The 19748-nt window shown below is 37.4% G+C and overlaps 1 protein-coding gene across 4 annotated transcripts in view; it reads right to left on the bottom strand.

Moving 5' to 3' along the window:
* The window catches only part of RBKS (ribokinase), a 70147-nt gene that overhangs the window by 48456 nt on the left and 1943 nt on the right, over window positions 1-19748 (bottom strand). For 3 of the 4 annotated variants that reach the window (XM_075042889.1, XM_075042890.1, XM_075042892.1), the window contains exon 2: window positions 2107-2239. In XM_075042889.1, coding sequence (XP_074898990.1) covers window positions 2107-2239 — 133 coding nt within the window. Of the gene's footprint in view, window positions 1-2106; window positions 2240-6362; window positions 6455-19748 lie in introns of all 4 variants that reach the window. The other variant, XM_075042891.1, reaches the window with a different exon arrangement.

Here is a 19748-nt window from a genome sequence, read left to right as displayed (position 1 = left end):
ACACCAGCCACTTGCAGAGACATCCAGGCAGAAAGTAGAATGCTGATTGCATTTCCACTACTCAAACTCAGTACTTGGATTTTACATTAAAATCCACAGCATTCTGTGGCATCTCTAGTCATAACTGTAAGTCATTCTAAAACTCCTTCTCTCAAACCTTCACCAAATAGTCACTGGCTTTCTTTTGTGTTTTAAAGGTATGAAGAATGCCTTGTCAATTGATCTGAGATGTCTACCTCTACTCTTCTCGAGGACATCCTCTGTCTAAATTACAGTCCTAGTGAGAGGTTGCCACACTTCAGCAGAATGTCCCTCTAGTATTAATACTGATTCCATTCCTTGAACTTCAGATTTTAGAAGCAATTGTTCAACCTGTACTGGATAAAAAATGTTGGGAATTATGACCAAAACATAAGTGTGTACTGAGCACAGAGTGTGTGTGTGAGGACCAATCTGGCTTTAAGAACCACTGAATACTTAAGATGACTTGTTAAAGTAAAAATAATTGAATTTTAATGGTTTATTATTGCCTGACTCTTAGTTTATTCAGCAAGAAACTTTATGCTACATCCCATTGACCTATGCAGATGTAAGACTGTACTGCTATGAGATGAGACTATTTTGTGAGGCTATAAAGTGCATATTAAATTTAAAAAGTGAATATTAACTTTTAAAATTAAAATAATACAAAATGCTAACATTTATAGATATTAGAGTCATTCTTTGCTGTTTCTTTTCTCCCATGAATACACATCAGAAAGAAAGAAAGAAGACTAGGTTTTACTGAAATAACATAAATATGATTTTGGAAAGTAATTAGAAATTATAGTAACTGCTAAATTTTATTAGGAATGTAAATGTTTCCAGAAACATGTATGCACTGAGCAAAGGCTAGACCATTAAAAAATAAAACAAAATTCACACTTTCGGTGGAAAAAAACCCTTTAACATTTAGCAGGAAATGTTAGCAGGGAATTCATTGCCAGTTCATCTTGTACTTGAATCTGATCATCCTTGAATGCAAAGATAATCAAATATACACAATATTACAGAAGCACAAACATTGCCAATATAAAAAAAAAAACACACCACACTGAAGAATAACTAGTGACAATGACCCACAGAAATGCTTGCAGGTGTAATTTAGATTTATAGCTACCATTCTTTACCCTAATTATTGGATTGGAAAACCAGTGAGAAAGGCTTCCTTGAAATGTTTCCAGTTCTTCTCAAAAAATCCCTGACAGACAATGATCCAACAAATCTAACATCCTCCCCCAGCTATGGCAATAAAATATGTCCAGTCAAGTTGAAGTTTCATCTACAGTTAGCACAGGATAGACAATAAGGCTAGAGAGAGAGAAAATTTGATCTTAACCTTAGTAATGATCACTCAAAACTTATAATGTTTAATGACAAAAATCAAAGAAAAGTATTATAAGACTATAGCATCTGACAAGCTGAATCAGCCCTATGGTCTGTGAGCCAGTCTTTAGAACTGCTGTATATCAGATCTTTCAGAAAAGTGGGAAAAAAAATCCCAAAGCACGCAAGTGTTGTAGAATTTGGACATGAACATCTCATCCTAATTTCAGGTAATGAGATAATGATTTAACCCTTGAAGCACAAAGTTCAATATTTCTTCTCAAATTTGTTACTGGCTTGTCAGTGTCTGATTTTTAATCACCTACAAAGTAAATTTCATATTGACTATAATGCCTAGCACCTGAATGTCATCATTGAAGCCCTGATTGTTCTAAGAGTGGGGAACATAAAGAGGAGGGGCTAGTCAAGATTACATGAATTTTGAACATCTCAAATTCCCTCCAATTCTCTTTTCCACGGTACAACAGTCTAAGTTTTGCAATCCTTCTTTATAGGCAATTTCTGCCAGGTCTCCAGCCAACTAGTCTTTGGTTCTGGCAGTGTTCTTAAACCAGCCTCCTTCATGCTTAAATTTATAGGTGAAATAACAAAAAGAAAAGGGAATTACAGAGGGATAAAAAAAACCCCAACCAACAACTTTTCTGTAAGTCACCTAAAAGTTTACTGGAATTTGCAGGAACATTTAGTTCAGCTGTAATCCAAGAGCAAGTCAGTGCTTACCTTGCAGATCAGTGAGGTCTTGGCCCCAAGTCGAGCAGACTGGACACACTGGTTGGCTCCTTTCCCACCAAAACCAATGAAAAACTTATGTCCAAGGATAGTTTCTCCAGCCCTTGGCAATTGCGTAGTAAGGCTATTCCAATTTAAAGCAATATTTACATACATTAGTGACTGAAAATAACAAGCATCTGCAACATAAGAATTACATTCTTATAATCCTAAATGGTCCAACAGCCAGCCAGTAAGACCAAAAAAAGACTTGAAAGACCGTTCAGGGTCTTTACTCCACATCCCACCAGTTTAAGTTTATTCTTTATATGCCACCTAGTCAAGCTTCTCATTTATTACTCAAGAGAGGGATTGCATTTCTTTTGTTCGTGTTTCATGTTTCTACAGGAAAAGAAGCACTTGATCCCTGACTGGGATTCCCCAGAGCTAACTCAATACAGACAAATAATAAATCTATAGGTCTCACTGCTCATGTTGTTTTAATGTAACATTCAGCTCAAGTTTACATATTGTTCATTTAATTTCATTACATCTTATTATACTTTTGTGAACCACCCTATGTAATTTTTCACTTTGCTGGCGTTCACACCCCTCAAAATTGTAGATCGTTATCAAAACCTTCCTCCCCTCTGCTGTCACTCAGGCACACTGTACATATTTAACTTTTTTCTTTTTTAAGTTTTTGTCTTACAAATCAAGCTTTACAACTTCCCAGCATTTTGTTGTTTCTTGAATGCAGTCCAATTACATTTACATCCTTCTGGGGATGGGTGCCCAGAACCAGATACACTAATACAAGTGAAGACCCATCAGGAGTATATTCTGGTTTCATTTCAATTTTGGAAAAAACAAAACAAAACTGTAATTTTGTTAACCCTACCAGATGCTTTGCTATCCAGCAAAAGTTGAAAGGAAGAAAAGACACCACCGAGACTATGTATGTGGAAGAATTTGTCCAAATGCAAAATGTTTGCTTACTTTTGCCACTTCTATTAAAATACATAGCTTGAAGCTGTGTTTACAACACTCAGATTACCAAAATCTCTGCCTCCTCAAGGCATACATTCCAGGCACAAGGTTTAAAAATGTAATTCCTTCTATCTCTTAAGCTACAAACAAGTTCACATGTGTAGAGGGAAGGCCTCCTACAATGTACTACACAACCTGTTCAGACAATGACAGTTAGGTCAGACAGGTTTCCAAAAGTCTGCAGGGAAGAAACAGAGAGTGGGGAAGGGGAGTCTGAAAGAATGCAGAGGAATCTGCCCTAATGAGGAAGAGATTAACTTCAGCTCTGTTTGTCAATTTATAACATTATTTTACCAATAAATCTTACAACAGCTTCAAAATTGCCAGCCCTCCATTTCAGAAAAAAGGTGACATGCTTCTGCACTAGCAAATCACTACAGAGAGCTTTCTGAAAAGGATATGAAGAACACCTGTATGTTACTTTCTGAGTTTATGCTGCAACTTCTGGGGCATATTGGTGTTTGCAAAATCTTACAGAATTAATGACAGAACACAGCCTGATTTACTGAAAATTCTCAGGAAAAAGCAAACATTTTTTCCCTTCTAATTTTCAATTCCAGCATCCATCAGTCCAAAGTTTTAGGATCATTAGGAAATCAAGAAAACCTACAGTTAAACTAGCAAAGCCAAACAAGTCCTGAACTCCCAGAAATTAAGATTTTTGCTTTGAAGGAGTTGTTACAGGTCTGTGCTTCATCAGTAGTTAGTTTCCAGAGAGATACAGGTAGGGATGCAGACTCTAAGAAGGGATGCTCACTAATGGAGCACCCCAGATTTTAGTGTGAGGGTATGGTACCCAGCCAGCAGGTTTATTTTGTGGGGGTGACCACAGAGAAACCCCAGAAGGCTCACACATATAGCTAATGGCACTCATTTTGTTTGCAGAGAGGCAGAGCCAGGAATATTTCATTGGGAAATGTTTACACCATTTTAAATAAAAATACAACAGCTTTTTAGAAGTATACTTATAGGTACCTTATATATATATATATATATGGAAAGGGTTGCTAAGTTAAAACTGTTTGCCCACAGCAGCATCTGGCAGGTTGTTTACAACAGTGAGTAACTGTAAGGTTTCAGGGAACGAGGTATAATGAGTGTAGATAAATAATGTTTATTAATGGTAACATCTATAATTTATCGCTATTTTCAGCATTGGAAGCCAAACTAGTGATGGTTGTGGACCAGAGGATGAAGGCCACAAAACTCAGCTGAGGAAGCTCCTATTCAGCCAGTGCCAGGGTACTGCATGCACACTTCTAAAATTATGTGCCATTCAGCAAAGAATAGTTGTTCCATCCAGCCTTGGTAAGAAATAGTAATAGCAGCTCTTGTATAATTCCTTTCATCCACAGATCTCACTACACTTTAAAAAGCAGAACAACATCATTATTCCTGTTTTGTGGGTGTGAAACTTAGGCAAGTCATTTTGCCTTTTTGTGCCTCAGGTCAGCCAAGAAGCCAGTGGCAAAACCCAAAGTAGAGATCAGCGCAATCCCCTAGCTGACAGTATCTTCTCATTTAAATTCTGCAGTATGAAAATGGTATCAAGTCTCAAATAATTTTCCTTCCTTAGGGTGTTTTTCAGAGATAATTTCTTATTCTAAATCGAGTTTGTTTCCACAAAAAGCTAATATATTTTTAGATAGAGATTAACAATTATGACATCCCAGCAGACATCTGCTAATAGCACTGCTCTGAGTTCACATGCATTTTCAAGAAGTACATTCAACTATACATATTCTTGTTTTAACAGTGACCAGATCATTACTTGATTCTTCTCTCAGTTATGTTGGCATCAACATGCAACTCCAATGGAAGCATCATAATCGCACTGGTGAAAAAACAGGCTTGGTGAGATCAGAATCTGGGGCTCAAAGTTTCAAGCAGCATGGCATAACAATTGCCTGTGGGAATCAAACAGCTTGTTGAAGACGCGGAGATGACCTCTTTTATTGGTTTGATGGAAAGGTACAAGGCAAAGGGCAAAGGATCAAGTTGGAACAGTGATTTATAATTAGCCAGTTTTTAAAATAGGCTAACAGACTACACAAGAACATGCAGCAAGTTCCTGTAGCTCACTGTAAACAAAAAAACCCACCTTATTACATTTCAGGCATGATCGCCAATCCTTTCACACCAATTCTTCACTCCAGAAGCCTATTTTTATTTTCCATATCAAACAAATTCAGAGTACTGATCTCTATATAAGCCCGGAGGTTTCACTTTCACTGAAACAGGTGTTCAAGAATTTTTGGTTTTGCTAATATAATGCTATTCCCTTGTCATTTAATTCTGCAACTAGACTAACTTTTGATTCACATCTGACAATTTTAATGAGCATTACAGGCTTCTGTTATGAGCAGGCAATGATGAGTGATCTGTATGATTAAGGAAGCCTACAAAATCTTGACTTATTGATGGTGCCACAAAGAATACTCAAAATAGCCTAAAAGTGATGAAACAGCTCATGTTACTCCAAAACTAGGCTAAATGAGTTAATTAGAAAACCTGTCACACAGGCTTTCAGAATTATTACATAAAATGTTTTGTAAAGCCATTTCTAACTTTGATGTAATTTGAAAACACTGACCTGAAAAACCTCATATAAGTTGCTATCCAACAGACTACTCTTTGCTTATGTGACAAATTCTGCTCAGCTTTGAGAGGATAAATGGTACAAAGGATATTGAGCTCTCATGTCTTATGAACAACCAGGAACTAAACTTGAACACCTGCAACAGTTATTAGATGGGAAATAAAATTGCTATATACTATCTTTCGCAACTTGTGCACTGTACTACTGAATCATATTAACAGAGGAAAGTTCAGACTGAAGCATCCTGAAATACCTTGGAGGTTACAAATAAAGGAATATAATCACTCAGAATTTCAACTGAGTTTTTAGAAAACAATATTTAAATGTAAAGCGCACAGCAATGCTGCCCACATTTGTTCATGGGAAATGAAGAATCTTACATCCACTTACGTTTCAGAGGTTTGGGATTAATAAAAGTACACACATAAGAATTTCACCATTGCTGTACCTTCAACCCTTTCTTCCAGTAAGTGTGTGCCACAAGTTCCCTTAGAGGCTAGAGCTGATTAGCATTTGTATTTTTATACAGACATCCCTTCAGAAGGATGGCATTAGAAACAGAACAGAACCCTTTACTACTGTGTTGAAGCACTGAATCAGAGGTGAAAGCGCAACTTACTGAATCATTACTGGCCCTTTCCCTGGTATTCTGGGTTTTCTTGAAAAGTTCCCATCTAAGCAGTGACTAGATCATATTCAGAGATAGAAAGTCTGAAGAAGGAAGGAGGGGAAAGGGAAAGATGTATATTAGCAACATCTGCATAAATTAATCCTGAAATTAATCATAGTTTGCTTCCAATTTCTGACACCAAACCAGTGTCTGCTCATTGTTTTCAACACATGAAAATACTATAAAGATGTATTATTAGTTAGCTTAAGCTGATGTAAAACCATGACCTCCCCTCAGCAGCATTTTCCCACCTTCTCTTGCATTGCTTTTATTGCTCACAGAGCTTCCTAATTCAAAATATTTTTGTTCCAAGGGTCACTTTAATTTGGATCAGCAAATTGGTCCAATTTACTGTACAGCAGAGCAGCCAAGGTGGGCCAGAACTTGCAGGAATGAGGAGAAGGTGAGTGAAGGGACAAGCAGGAGTGCCTTTGCTGGCAGCAGTACAGCCAGACTGCTCTAAGCCAATGTTGAAACTTTGACTTGGTACTACTTTGTATGTTGAAAACACTGAATGCTATGTAACCAAGGTTTAATTAAGTGTACAGGATACTTAGCTCATTAGACATACTGAAGAAAAGCATAAAGTATCAGTATGTTTCTGAGAAATGGCATGTGCATGAGAAAGGAAAACAGAAAAGTATGTAAACATTTTTCTCTAAAGAAAGAAAAAAGAAAACAATATTCTCATCAGGCAAGTCAGAGGGAAAGAGAATTTGTACATTAGATTAGATACCACATTATCTAAGATGACCATCATTTACATAGTATCAAAAGAAACACTCAGACATTATTTTTTCTCCTGAAGAGAAGGTGAAGATCATCAGGGGTATCAAAATAGTAGTAGAAATACTGCATGTAAAAGTGTCTTAATAAAAAGGAATATAAGGTAAAGGCATAGAATTTAGCTTTGAGTCTGTTCTCTTTGAGTCACTGAACAAAACTGGCTTTCTTCCCTGCTGGGAATTCCCTAGAACAGGGAAAATCCCTGTGAGATTAGAGTAGGTGTAACTAGCCACTGCCTAGTACATATAATTTACTGGGCTTTCATGATTCTCAGAACTCAACAAATACAAAGGAGAGAACAGTTCTTGCCTCCAACTAGGAATATTAGTACAACATTGTGGTGAAAAAGTCTCAGACTTCTTTTGGATCTGGCTTGACATTTTGGTTTAGCCTTGGTCTCTTTTGTCTAGCCTAATTTTTAAAGATTTGAACATGTGCTATGGGAAAGTATCCATAACATGGAGACAAAAAGACCACAATTCTTTTCAAAATCTGATGTACTTGACTAATTTATGCTTTCTTCCCTTTTCATAATCCACTAAAACATCTTCTTGGAAGGCAGAAAACGTTCAGGATTTATAAAGAGACTATCTCGGGAATTTAGTTAACTACAGTGTGGTTTAAATATGGGGCTATCCAGTTCTAGGTTCTTAGTCTCATTTCAGATCTTTAATGACTGAAAAAATTGTTAAGAGACAATTAGAAATCATAGAAAATCTTTTTTTTCTCTTCCTCCTATGTCCCTTAAAGTGGCAAGTTTTCCTTTAAAAAAATTAACTTTTCAGACAATTCAAACAATTGGTTATTGCTTGAATGTTTGATGGTCTGGGTTCTCTCCCTAGCCCACAGTAATGAACAGTGTAGAAACATTACTCAAACTGGTACCAGGCAAAATAATTGATACTTAAAGAGCAGTCCCTTTGCAGGACAGTGCTGAAGCACAGTGGCAGAGATTACCCCATCATCCATTCAGAGTATTTTTTAAACCTGTTTGATTTTACATGATATACAGTTTGTCACCACAACACAAACAAGTGAATGATGAATTGGTGCAGAGCAGCAGGAATCTTTCCAATCAGTTTTGCCATCAGAGAAAATATGTATTCTATGAAACACATATATATATTTTTTTCTTTTTTTAAAGACAAACTGTTTTGTAGAACTCATTACTGAATGGGTAAACAGCTGAACTGAAACAACTGGTGAAAATCTCTAGCAAGCGAGAAAATTAAATTAATGGCTGCAACTACAGGTAGGAGGGCCACAAGAGTGGTATCTTCTTATACATGCAATCACAACCTCAATTTAAAAAGACTGAAATTCATAACATGTAGAATGAGAACAGACGTCCATAACTCTTCAAGAACTTCAATGAACATTTCTGTGGACCCTTTGCGCAGAAGCAAATTTTACTGTCTTAGATATTAAAAGATGAAACAAATAAGGTGGCATCCAGATCAATGTCTTGAAGCATTTATGGTAGCGCACTGTACTGCACTTCAGTGAAATGACGGTATCAGCATAAGATCAAAATTCCTAAATTACATTAGGAGTATGAAACCTTCAACACTAAGAAATTATTTATTAGACTAATTGCCAAAAGTAAAAAGCTTTCTCATGGAACAACAAACCTGTAACTTCTCCTCACATTGCTAGCAGTTAAATTTTGGAAAAAAGTGGGCACAACATTGACAAATTCATAATCTGTGGAATGTTTAATTCTGAACTTGAAGCTCTAAAGAGATTAAAAAACCCCAAACAAACATGAATCTATCTTCAGATATCTAAGTCTCAGCAAACATTCCATCATTCTTACCAAACATCTGTTTTGTATTTAAGAAAGATTGTGGAAATTTTCAAAATTGCTACTCTCTAACTTTATTTGCCTCCCACGTTGTTCTTCACTGATGTCTCTCAATTGCATTATTTTTGGAATTGCAGTTACATAATTATTTTCAAGGCAATCTGATGGTGATGTTAGAATAGACTGTCTCTGAAACATGCTGTGCTTACCCAGGGCTGAAGAAGGCTGCCTATGGTTCCTATGCCAAAGAGAACATTATATCATGATGAAGTACCAGGGCTAAAGGAGAAAAACCATCACAAAACAAAACAACCTTTGCCACCCAAGCAAAGAGTGATCTTTACATGCCCAAGGACAGATTAAGAAGAACAAGACATATGTGAACATTAATCTTTTCTCTACCTCTAAAAGAAAGAATTTATCAGACAACAATGAACAAAGTGGAAATAATATGGTTGAGTGGATAGGCCACTGGGTCCTTGTTCTTGTCATCATGTCTTTTATACACTGGTAAATCAACAAAGTAATCTGTGCTTCTGCTTTACTATCATACAGAAAATAAAGCACCTACTGACCCCCCTACAAATCTTGTTGTCATTCTTTTCCAGTCTTTTTATTTAAAAAATAAAAAAGGGCCCCCCCAAACACACACTATTAAGTATTGGGATTTTGCATACAAGCATATTGTGCTTTATAAACTACAATATTAAGAACAACGTCATAGATGTGTTCTCACTATATAGGCATCACAATGAAGTACAGTGCAGTCCAAATACTAATAGTTTTCTTCAATATGATGTTGCTCTAAAAACTCCTACTGTTATGGTTTAACCCCAGCCAGCAACTAAGCACCACGCAGCCGCTCACTCACTCCCCCCTCACCTAATAGGATGGGGGAGAAAATCGGGAAAAAAAGTAAAACTTGTGGGTTGAGATAAGAACAGTTTAATAGAACAGAAAAGAAGAAACTAATAATGATAATGATAACACTAATAAAATGACAACAGCAATAATAAAAGGATTGGAATGTACAAATGATGCACAGTGCAATTGCTCACCACCTGCCGATCGACACCCAGTTAGTCCCCGAGCGGCGATCCCCCGCCCCCACTCCCACCAGTTTCTATACTAGATGTGATGTCACATGGTACGGAATACACTGTTGGCCACTTTGGGTCAGTTGCCCTGGCTGTGTCCTGTGCCAACTTCTTGTGCCCCTCCAGCTTTCTCGCTGGCTGGGCATGGGAAGCTGAAAAATCCTTGACTTTAAAACGCTACTTAGCAACAACTGAAAACATCAGTGTTATCAACATTCTTTGCATACTGAACTCAAAACATAGCACTGTACCAGCTACTAGGAAGACAATTGACTCTATCCCAGCTGAAACCAGGACACATACCCAGGACAATAATTTTGGCAAGTATGATATTTTTCATCAAGTTTGTAAGTACAGTGCTTCCTACAGAATCCATATGGGTCACAAATGAAAAGTATAACCAAAACAATACTTAGTTTACATATACTTACTCAATATATTGTAGATAATAAAGGTAATCAATATATTTAAACTTAATATGAGAATAGAATAGACAAGACTAGACTAGACTAGCTCAGTTGGAAGGGACCTACAAGCACCATCCAGTCCAACTGCCTGACCACTTCAGGGCTAAATTCACGGTGCCTTCACTAGACAAGTTTTTACTTTGAAACTCTATTACCCTTGATTCACTGATTAAAAAAAAAACTTTATCTGAAGTTCAATCTAATTATAAAGGTATCTACTAAAATCCTGGATTACAATAACTTTAAGGTTTGCAGGGCAAAGATGAGAATGGGGGGGAGGGAGGGGCTGGGATTTGCTGGACAAGGTTAACTCTCTTGTGGCATGTAGGAATTTCCTCTAGATAAGTACCTTTACCATTTTCACCATTTAAGCTCTCTTGGGAAAGTCAGATCTCTAAAAATCAGGAAGGCCTAATTCTGTGTAACCCTGGCTTGTGATGCCTGCCAATGGACAACTCCTGTGTCTCCATTAGTGCCCAGAATTTCATGAGTAACAGGGAATGAAAACTGAAGAAAATTCTGCTCATTTTTGCTGCCTCTATATGGAGTACTATGAGGTCCAGCAAAACCAACTGTTTTTTCCCAACAGGTCATTTTTTTACTTTGTTCTTTCTGGGGGGAAAAAAAAAAGAAAAGGATATTAATAATAAAAAAAAAGATTGAGCAATATTAATATAATTTAGGATATTCCCAATGAATAGTAGGATCAGACAATTAGAAGAAGGAAGGCATATTCACTCTCATTACAGCTGAGAACATGGAAAATGCCTGTCTTTCCACACAAGTACTGAACTTGGATCTGTCTTTCCTATTCCTTCCCATCCTTTATTTTCAGCTCTGACCAACATGGTTTTTTTCTTGCTGCTGCTTATACTGTCAAGGTTTATGCATTTTGTATAAACAGGGATCTGAGAGAGGATAGGAAGTATAGCAAGTGATGGATGGAATAAATTAGTGAAAGGGAATTATGATTCTTTGGAAGCAAAAGTTATTTTTTGAAAGATGAGAGGCAGGAAGAGAGCAATACAGAAAAGAAGTACACTGTAAGAACATGATGTCGAAAGACAACAAGAAGAGCTGGAGGCAAAAAAGGGGAAATCATAGATGGCTCACGGATGACATGCTATTGATCTAGTACAGGAAAAAAGGAGAAAAAAATGGACTAAAGTCAGAAAGGGAAAGAAGAAATAATAAAACCCAGAAGAGAGCACACAATTGATATACTCGGGAACATTACCAGCTTCTTATTCTATAATTAGTTGTCACAAAGATCAACGTGTTCTATAAAGCTGCACCTACTTAGGCAACATACTAGTGAAAAATTTTGTATTTTCTTCAGGCTCAAAGTATATGATACTAGGCTTGGAAGAAAGCAGGGATATCAGCATCAAATAACTTACTGCAACTTGATATAGAGGCTAACAACTGGAGCCATATAAAACAAGCAAAAAAAACCTTACTGGTAAAGTCCTATGGAAAAAACAGCTCAGACAGCTCCTAGAGGCAATATCACATATACGCCTGCCCAGAGTATTTTTACACAAATTTGTTACCATCGACTCTGTATGATTTTTATTGCAGCTTTTGATTTGTGCCAGCAGCTCTTTACTGTCAGGAGTACTAAAATTCACCCGAAGATATTTATGTCTAGAAATGCATCTAGGAAAATGTTTATTTCCATTAACAGTACAGATAGCAAGTCATTCATTAACAACAGAACAGAACTATTAATCATATCATTCTGTGGCTCATAAAGGGTGAGAAAATACAATAGTCTCAGTGTTGGGTGTTAAAATATAGTGCCTAACAGCTGTTCATTGTGACAAATATTTTCAAAGGAGTTCCTTTAGTTTCCCCTTTTGACTGTAGTGAATCTTGTCTGGAAAACACCTCCAGACTGAAAAGGCAAGATATGTTTTATTTTAAAGTCAAAAAGAATTTCCAATAATAGCAGGGACAATAACCAAAACAATAAAAAACTGTGGGAGTTACATAGTAAAAGAGTATTCATTGGAGCAAGAAATTATAGGTACATTCATAACACAACATAATATTCAGTCTGTATCACTGGGATACAGCAGAAGCCCAAGGACTACCCTAAGTACTGACAATGCAAATGCCCAGTGTATCACTGTTTTGCATGCTATTTACTTGGAACTGCACAGATGTCTAAGAACCCTACAGAAAGCAAAAGGCAACAGTTGTGCTATCTATAAAGAGGGATGTTATAAAGTGAAGCCATGGTCATAAAACATCTTTCTGTAGCGGAAATGAACACAAACTCCTTACTCCTGATGTTGATATTGGACAATTAGTAAACAAGCTTTTATCCGAACAGCCTCTTCCCTGATCATAATGTTGTTATTTCCTGACCCTTCATTTTCTTCAAACAGAAGTGTCACTCTGGGTTTACCAGAGACAGATGAAGGTTCAGCAGGAATGCAGAATGATAGGGAAGCTGCACACTTGGGAGGTTGCTGTAACATCACCTGACTTTACGCTCAGTAAATATGGGTCAGGTCTATTATGGCATTAGTAATCTCAGCCTCCAAAAACTACATACAATAATTCTGTCTGGCTTTTGTTCCATTTCCATGAATGTCAATGGGAAAAGCAATTTCTTTCTACTGTAGTTACTAACATGGTAATAATTTCAGGCAGAACCTTTTCACATCCTAGACTTTCTGTGAAACTGGACACATGCAAGTCTTGTATGTAATTAGGGCACACCATTTTGAGATTTTTTCCTAATGTTCTGACCTACATTATTTAAACAGATATTTTATGAGAGTTCATTTCTGTTATGTGGGAAAACAGACAGCCTGAAATGTGCACAGGTGTAGTGTATTTCTGTAATTAAAACTACATTACCAAAAAATGGCTAGAAATTTTGTCTTGTGTTGCAATACCTAGACTGACGATGTTCTTTCTCTGTAAACTTTTATCTAATCTCTTTTCCCTTTCTCTTCACTCTTATTTAGAAAACTCTACTTCATTGGCTTAAAAATTCTTAAGTATTTGAAGGGATGAAATAAATTATGTTGTGAATCCACCATTTTTTTCTTGGAGCATTAGCAAATGTTTTATCACTGGACACTACATTTTAAACGAATGAATTTTCTTTTGCTGCCACAGTGTTGAAACTGGCCTCTGCTGTCACCAACCCAGGAGAAAAGCATGTACATACTTAGGAAGGTTCAACAAAGAGATTCAGCTACTGGTAGCTGGCAAATAGGGCACCCATTAAAAAGATGAAAAGACTGATAACCAGGTTGTTTTACTTTTGTGGGTAGTGTATAATAGCTTACTGACCTCCAAAGGGGAAAATGCCAGTCTAATGAGCCTAGAAAATTGTGATACTTTAAGTCAAGCATTTAAGTATCTCTGAATAACAAAACAATGAGTACCATGGTGTTTCAGACAAGTCTTCTTTGCCAGGCAAGAGAACACAAGATGGAGTAGCTGATTTTCTCTCCCATTAGGAAATATACCCCCAAAAACTTATCACCTGCTAGGTTCACAATGTTTCTGGATTCATTTATTCCATTACCCAAGTGAACTCTCTAGAGAATTAAGCAATAGTTTCCCTGCCTCATATGGACTAAACCTAAAAGCTTGGTAAACACTAGTTTTATCTCACAAACCATAATTTTTAATTGCTAACACACATAGGAAAGGCATAATCCTCCACTGATGATATCATAGTCTACTGCCATGGAAATGACTGCAATATCATAAACACAGGTTTAAGGTGACCTCACTTTTGTATGAAAGAGGGAAATTTCACTGGAATGTGAATGACATCGGAAATAAAGACACAGAGATACTATACAGTGAAAAAAGTCTCTTACTATCAGTTAAAATATGGAAGATGAAGACAACAGCTAGACATGCAGCTGAACAGAAAACGGGTTCTCCTGTCCAAACACTGTATTACTGCCTATGAGTCTTTGAACAGAGACAGTGCTCTGAACTCCTGTCTGGGTTCCACTCCATAAATTCACTACACCAGACACGAGTGAAATCCCTGCCCTGACAGGCTTACAGTTTAACCACAAGAACATGAACAAAGTATAGCTATAAGAATATAGTGTAGGATCACAGAAAACATTGTAGCTGGAATGCTTCCTAGAATGAGTAAGTACTTCAGAAGTGGGAGGAAGAGAACTATACAGCCTCTTGAAGCACACAAAATAACATGAAGTCAGACGCAAATGCAGAAGTACCATCTCAGTGCAGCAAGTGCTAAGTATTTTGGCATTGGCTCAGGAAAATACATATATTTAACCTTCAGCTCTGAAGTACTCTGAGAGGCGTCAAACAACTCAAGGACTGGAAGTTGAAATTTGTGTGTAAGCTTTGTGTTGCTGTGAGCTGGGGATGTTGAGTACTGTGCAGGACCCCAAACTGAGATGAGACAAGAAGCTTGAGCCACGAACTGGGAGTGGAGAAATGTAGAAGGTGATAATGATCTCACTTAAGTAGAACCTTTCATCTTGAAGGATCTCAAAGCAATTTACAAACTTAAACAGACCAGACACTGCAGCTGGTAAGAACAGAAGCAGACAGCTTCTGGGAAGTCATTCATGGGAAGGAGGAGGTAACAGAGGACTTAATGGGTGCCATATCTTCCAAAATGCTGGTGCTGGGAGAAGACAGCAGGCTAAACCACAGCTTTTGCCTGAACCTTGCCATGCAGCCATGGGAGAAAAGTGCAAAAAGCAAACAGGCAACCAGAGCTGGCAGAAAAAGAAGCAGAAAAACAGGGGGCCACTGGATAGCTGTCACTGTTAGGATAGTAGTTTCCCTGCCTTTTATCTCAAACTCAGCTCCATAGACTCTTCACACTTTCTGCAGTAAAACCTTACGTCTTCCCTATCATTTTTGTCCTTTTTAAGACCTTCCTCCAGCTTCTCTTTACCTTTTTCCTATCTTTTTGCAAAGCAAACTTCCCCTCTTCACCTCCTCCAACTCCAAAATGTTTTCCAAATGCATAGTAGGACAGGTAGTGCTACCTCTTGTTTACTGGGAAGCCAAAGAAATTACTTCAGCTATGGCATTCATGTAGTACAGGCCTGACTGTAGTACCACAAGGGCTATTCTTTAGGTCAAAAGCACTACTGAATACATACTACTAAAACTGAACTAGATAAAGAAGTCTAAAAAACAAGAGTCATATTAGTTATTGCTGAAATGGAATTGCTTCTGGAAGGAAAGACAGCACCTAATTACAGTACAGTAGCTTAGGACACAAAATGAAGACACCAAGTGAAAGGGCAGGGAGGTTTCAATGAAATAGAATCCAGAAAGCAACACTTTTGTTGTACTTAAGTTAAAAGACATTGTGTGACCAGTTTCACATTTATATTTCCTAAGACTTTTAAGACGTCCACATTTCCATTTGGGAAGGGCAAAAAAAAATTTTCATGGGTAAGAGCCAAAGACAGGTGTTGAGCAGGTGTTGTAGCACCACCAGTCCTTCTTAGAGAGGACCCACAGCATCCTCTGTTGCACGAACAACAGTTTCTTTCAGAAAGTGCCAGCTACGATCGATAATGCACTGACTCTCGCTTGGGGTTCATAACCTCCATTGCAAATGCAGCTCTTGTAATGGGTTAAAAAAAGTCATTGGTGGCTTTGCCCTAGTTATTTTGTGCTAATTTAAGAAACACACAACCAGACATTTTCCCTCCTTTTTCCCCCTTCACTATTTTGTCATTTTTTGTTAGAGGAACTTTGTTGAAAGCTTTTCAGGTCTGGAGTATAACACCAAATACTTTTAACACACTAAAACATTAAACTGTGTCTCATCCTAAAATAAATGGATCACTCAGATTTTGAGGGAGGATGACAGTTTAATGACAGTTTACAGCAGTGAAAGGCTTCTCCTGACATGAATGAGCTTGGATCAGGCCCCACATCAGATGAGCAGTGTCTGGGTCACTACAGATACTCAAAAGCTGTACGTGAACAGAACACAATTTTCTTACTGAATTCCATTACTGAGGATTTCATTAACTGGATTTTTATCCAGTTTTTCTTTTTGGGCCCCCAAGACCCAGCTTGCTTTCTGCCAGGCGAGAGAAGGCAAAGGGGTGTTTCTCTAAACCACATCTAGGTCCTCTAAAATGAGGGTAGAGCAACAAAACACTGAGTCTGCGCATCTTGCATTTACTATGCACCCAAACTTTTCTAGGTCAAAGAAGACAAGGAAATAGTACACACTCTGAAATCAAGCCCAGATTTTTCACTATTACATAAACTAAACAATTCACAGATGACACATTCTCTCATGCCTTGATGCCTTTCTCTGGATCCAAAAGATTAATTTCCTCAACTGGACTAAGCTTGTATTCCTTCACAGTTGTGCTTTCCCATGCTGCTGGCAATGGCAGATTGACTAGAACGAGGAGTGGCTGCTGCAGGGGAAGCATTACAGATAAAAACAAAAACACAAATGAAATAGATTTGAAGGATTCTAGAACACTTTGCTGCTAGGAGAAGCTGAAGAGCAGAAAAAAAACATTAAAGCAAGAAAAAACATTAAAACTTGGTGACTGTGCATGCATGAGAAATGGTGGAAATACACACGTGAAAGACCTGGAAACAAAGCAAAGAAGAAAATGAAGTCATATGTGAGACTTTCTCTGCTCGCTCAAACATAAGAAAATTACTTTCCCTATTCCCACAAAAAAAGCCTGAAATTATTGTCCCAAATATTGCACTTTAACAAAGAAAGTACAGACATAGCTTTGGATCATGGACATTTCCAATGAGCCATTTACTTCAGCACTTCAGGTCACAATAACCACCACTAGAGTCTCAAGAGGAAGATGCAGAATGTCACTAATGGAGATAGATGCCTTTGCCATTTTGCACAAGCAGAGATTGTGCTCAGTTAGCAAAGATGATTCGATGCGTCCATCAGGCTACTCTGAGATGTTTATTTTGGATGTGCATTTGTCACCACTGTCCACTCCAGTCTAGCAACATACTACTTTGTAGCTCAATGCTTACTCTGCCATGTCTTTCTTCTCTTGCTGAATGCTTTCAATCAATCAGTTTAGTATTTGTAATAATTATTAACGATGGTTGTTAAAACAAGGGACTGGAAGCAGAACTTCTAGTTCTACTCCCTACAGGGAATGAAGCAACCTGAGGGAAGAAAAGAGGTCCACAGAAAACCAAGACTTCAAATTTTGAACATCCTAACAAACACAGTTTTCCAGTATTTGGACTGTGGCCTCATTCTCTTGAGTTAAAGTGAAAAACTGTTGCTGTTGTGACTATCCAAAGACTGTTTTTCCATCTTACATTTTGTTCTTTGCTTCTGCTGTTTTCAGTTGCCATGCCAAAGTTTCTCCTGTTTATTCTAATTGTTTTAGTGTGTCTGACTCTCATTGGTTTATATGTTTAGTCTTGTCCTGATTTAATATGAATTAAAATGCCAATGCCACGACCAGTCTGCAAATATGAGTCAGAACAGAAACTATTTAAATAATACTATGGATGGTTCCCGTCTGGTTTGATATCTAGATCATATAGAATAATGCTGGTTTTGTTTTCTACTACTATTGCCTGCTATTGCCAATGAAATGTTGATTGTGACTGTGACCACAAATATGTTTTTTTCCTGGTCCTATTAAGCCAAAAGAGTGTGGTTTACTGCATGTATGTACGTGAGGTTGTTTTGATTATACTAAATTCACTTTAGAAAACCCACATTCTGCCACTGCAGTGCTACAGGACAATGAGAAAAGAATTTCCAATGAGAACAAGTGTTTTAAAAGCAAACCACTGGGCCCCTTCCCTTTAGAAGAATTTTAAGGCACACTACCCTTTCTTCTGAATTTGATTATTTCCCCAAATTACATCTGAATACTGTCTTCAACAGAAGGTCCCCATCCTTTTCCATCTCAGTCATTATGTAAGACAAAGCAAATTTCAAACTGTACATTTCCATTTCACACAGAAGTTATGCTTCTTTAAATCATTAGTTTACTGTATTGAGTAAAAACATTACATGCTAACTTTTTTTTAGTGGTGAATCTGGCTACCGTATGTCTAATACTAGCTTGAAGCTTATCTTTCTGATTTTTGGTACCTTGCCTCTACAGACCTGGGAATGTTTACCATTTAATGTCTGTCACTGAGCTTCTAGCTTTCCAGACGTATTTTAAAGGGCCAACATAGTATGTTATCAGTTTGAGTTATAACATAGCATTGTCTAGCTCTGGCAGAGTCTCAATCAATATGATTATCTTCTAGGAAAGATAGGCTTTAGTGTTGAGTGGTGAATATGCCTATCAAACACAATGTGTCCAAAAATGTGTGTGACCTCCTTTGCGTGACTCTCACTCCTAATTTAGTTTATTCAGTCTACTCCAAATGGGTGACAGACAGGCATTTAACATCATCACTGCTGTCCATGCCTTTTACAAACTGAAACATCAGTATAAATGACAAACTCACGAAACCCTGATGCTCTTTCATCCCAGCTGAAATGAACACTAGCTTTAAACCTAGAATATACAGCCCCCTCTAAATGCCAGATATAAAGACAGTCAAGAGATATCCTCCTGGCATCAATCCTAATCCTAACTTGGCAGTTTTTACCGCATTTAATAAAGCTTGCTTATTGTTCCTTATTTCATAGCTTTGCTCTCCACCTAGGCACATCCCAGCCTACAGTTTAGTACTTTACAGTAATTTACTAGGATTTTTGTAACACAGGATATATATTTAAACTATGTCTACATGGGTACTACATGGAGATTTCAGTCAGATTGAGCTGTTGTCAGCTAAATTTAAACAGACTTTTTTTCTTATTAAGTGCCTGAAGTCCTGTGCTAGTAGCAGAAAGAATGAGGCTGTCCCTTCTTCTTCAGTTGAAGCAAATTAGCTTATCACTAATAAAAACCCCTTCACTGCTCCTTAAAGCAGAGGCTAGTAATGATGAGTCAGATGATACATTCTTGTGATAGCATTTGTACAATTTAAGAAACCCTCTCAGTTAAATTAAAAGTGAAATGGCTTTTCTTCAACAATTCACTTAATCTCAGTCTAACAGCATCTATGGCTACAACCCATGGTTTAATCTCTGGTTACAGTTAATATGGCTTCAGATAAATGACTGTATTTCTATCATATCAAATGCAACCAAAAAAATGGGAGTTTTCTT

Source organism: Buteo buteo, chromosome 12 (genome assembly GCF_964188355.1).
Source record: "Buteo buteo chromosome 12, bButBut1.hap1.1, whole genome shotgun sequence".
NCBI classification, from domain to species: domain Eukaryota; kingdom Metazoa; phylum Chordata; class Aves; order Accipitriformes; family Accipitridae; genus Buteo; species Buteo buteo.
Note: the sequence above shows the minus strand (reverse complement) of the source record. Positions and strands in the feature narration are given on the sequence as shown.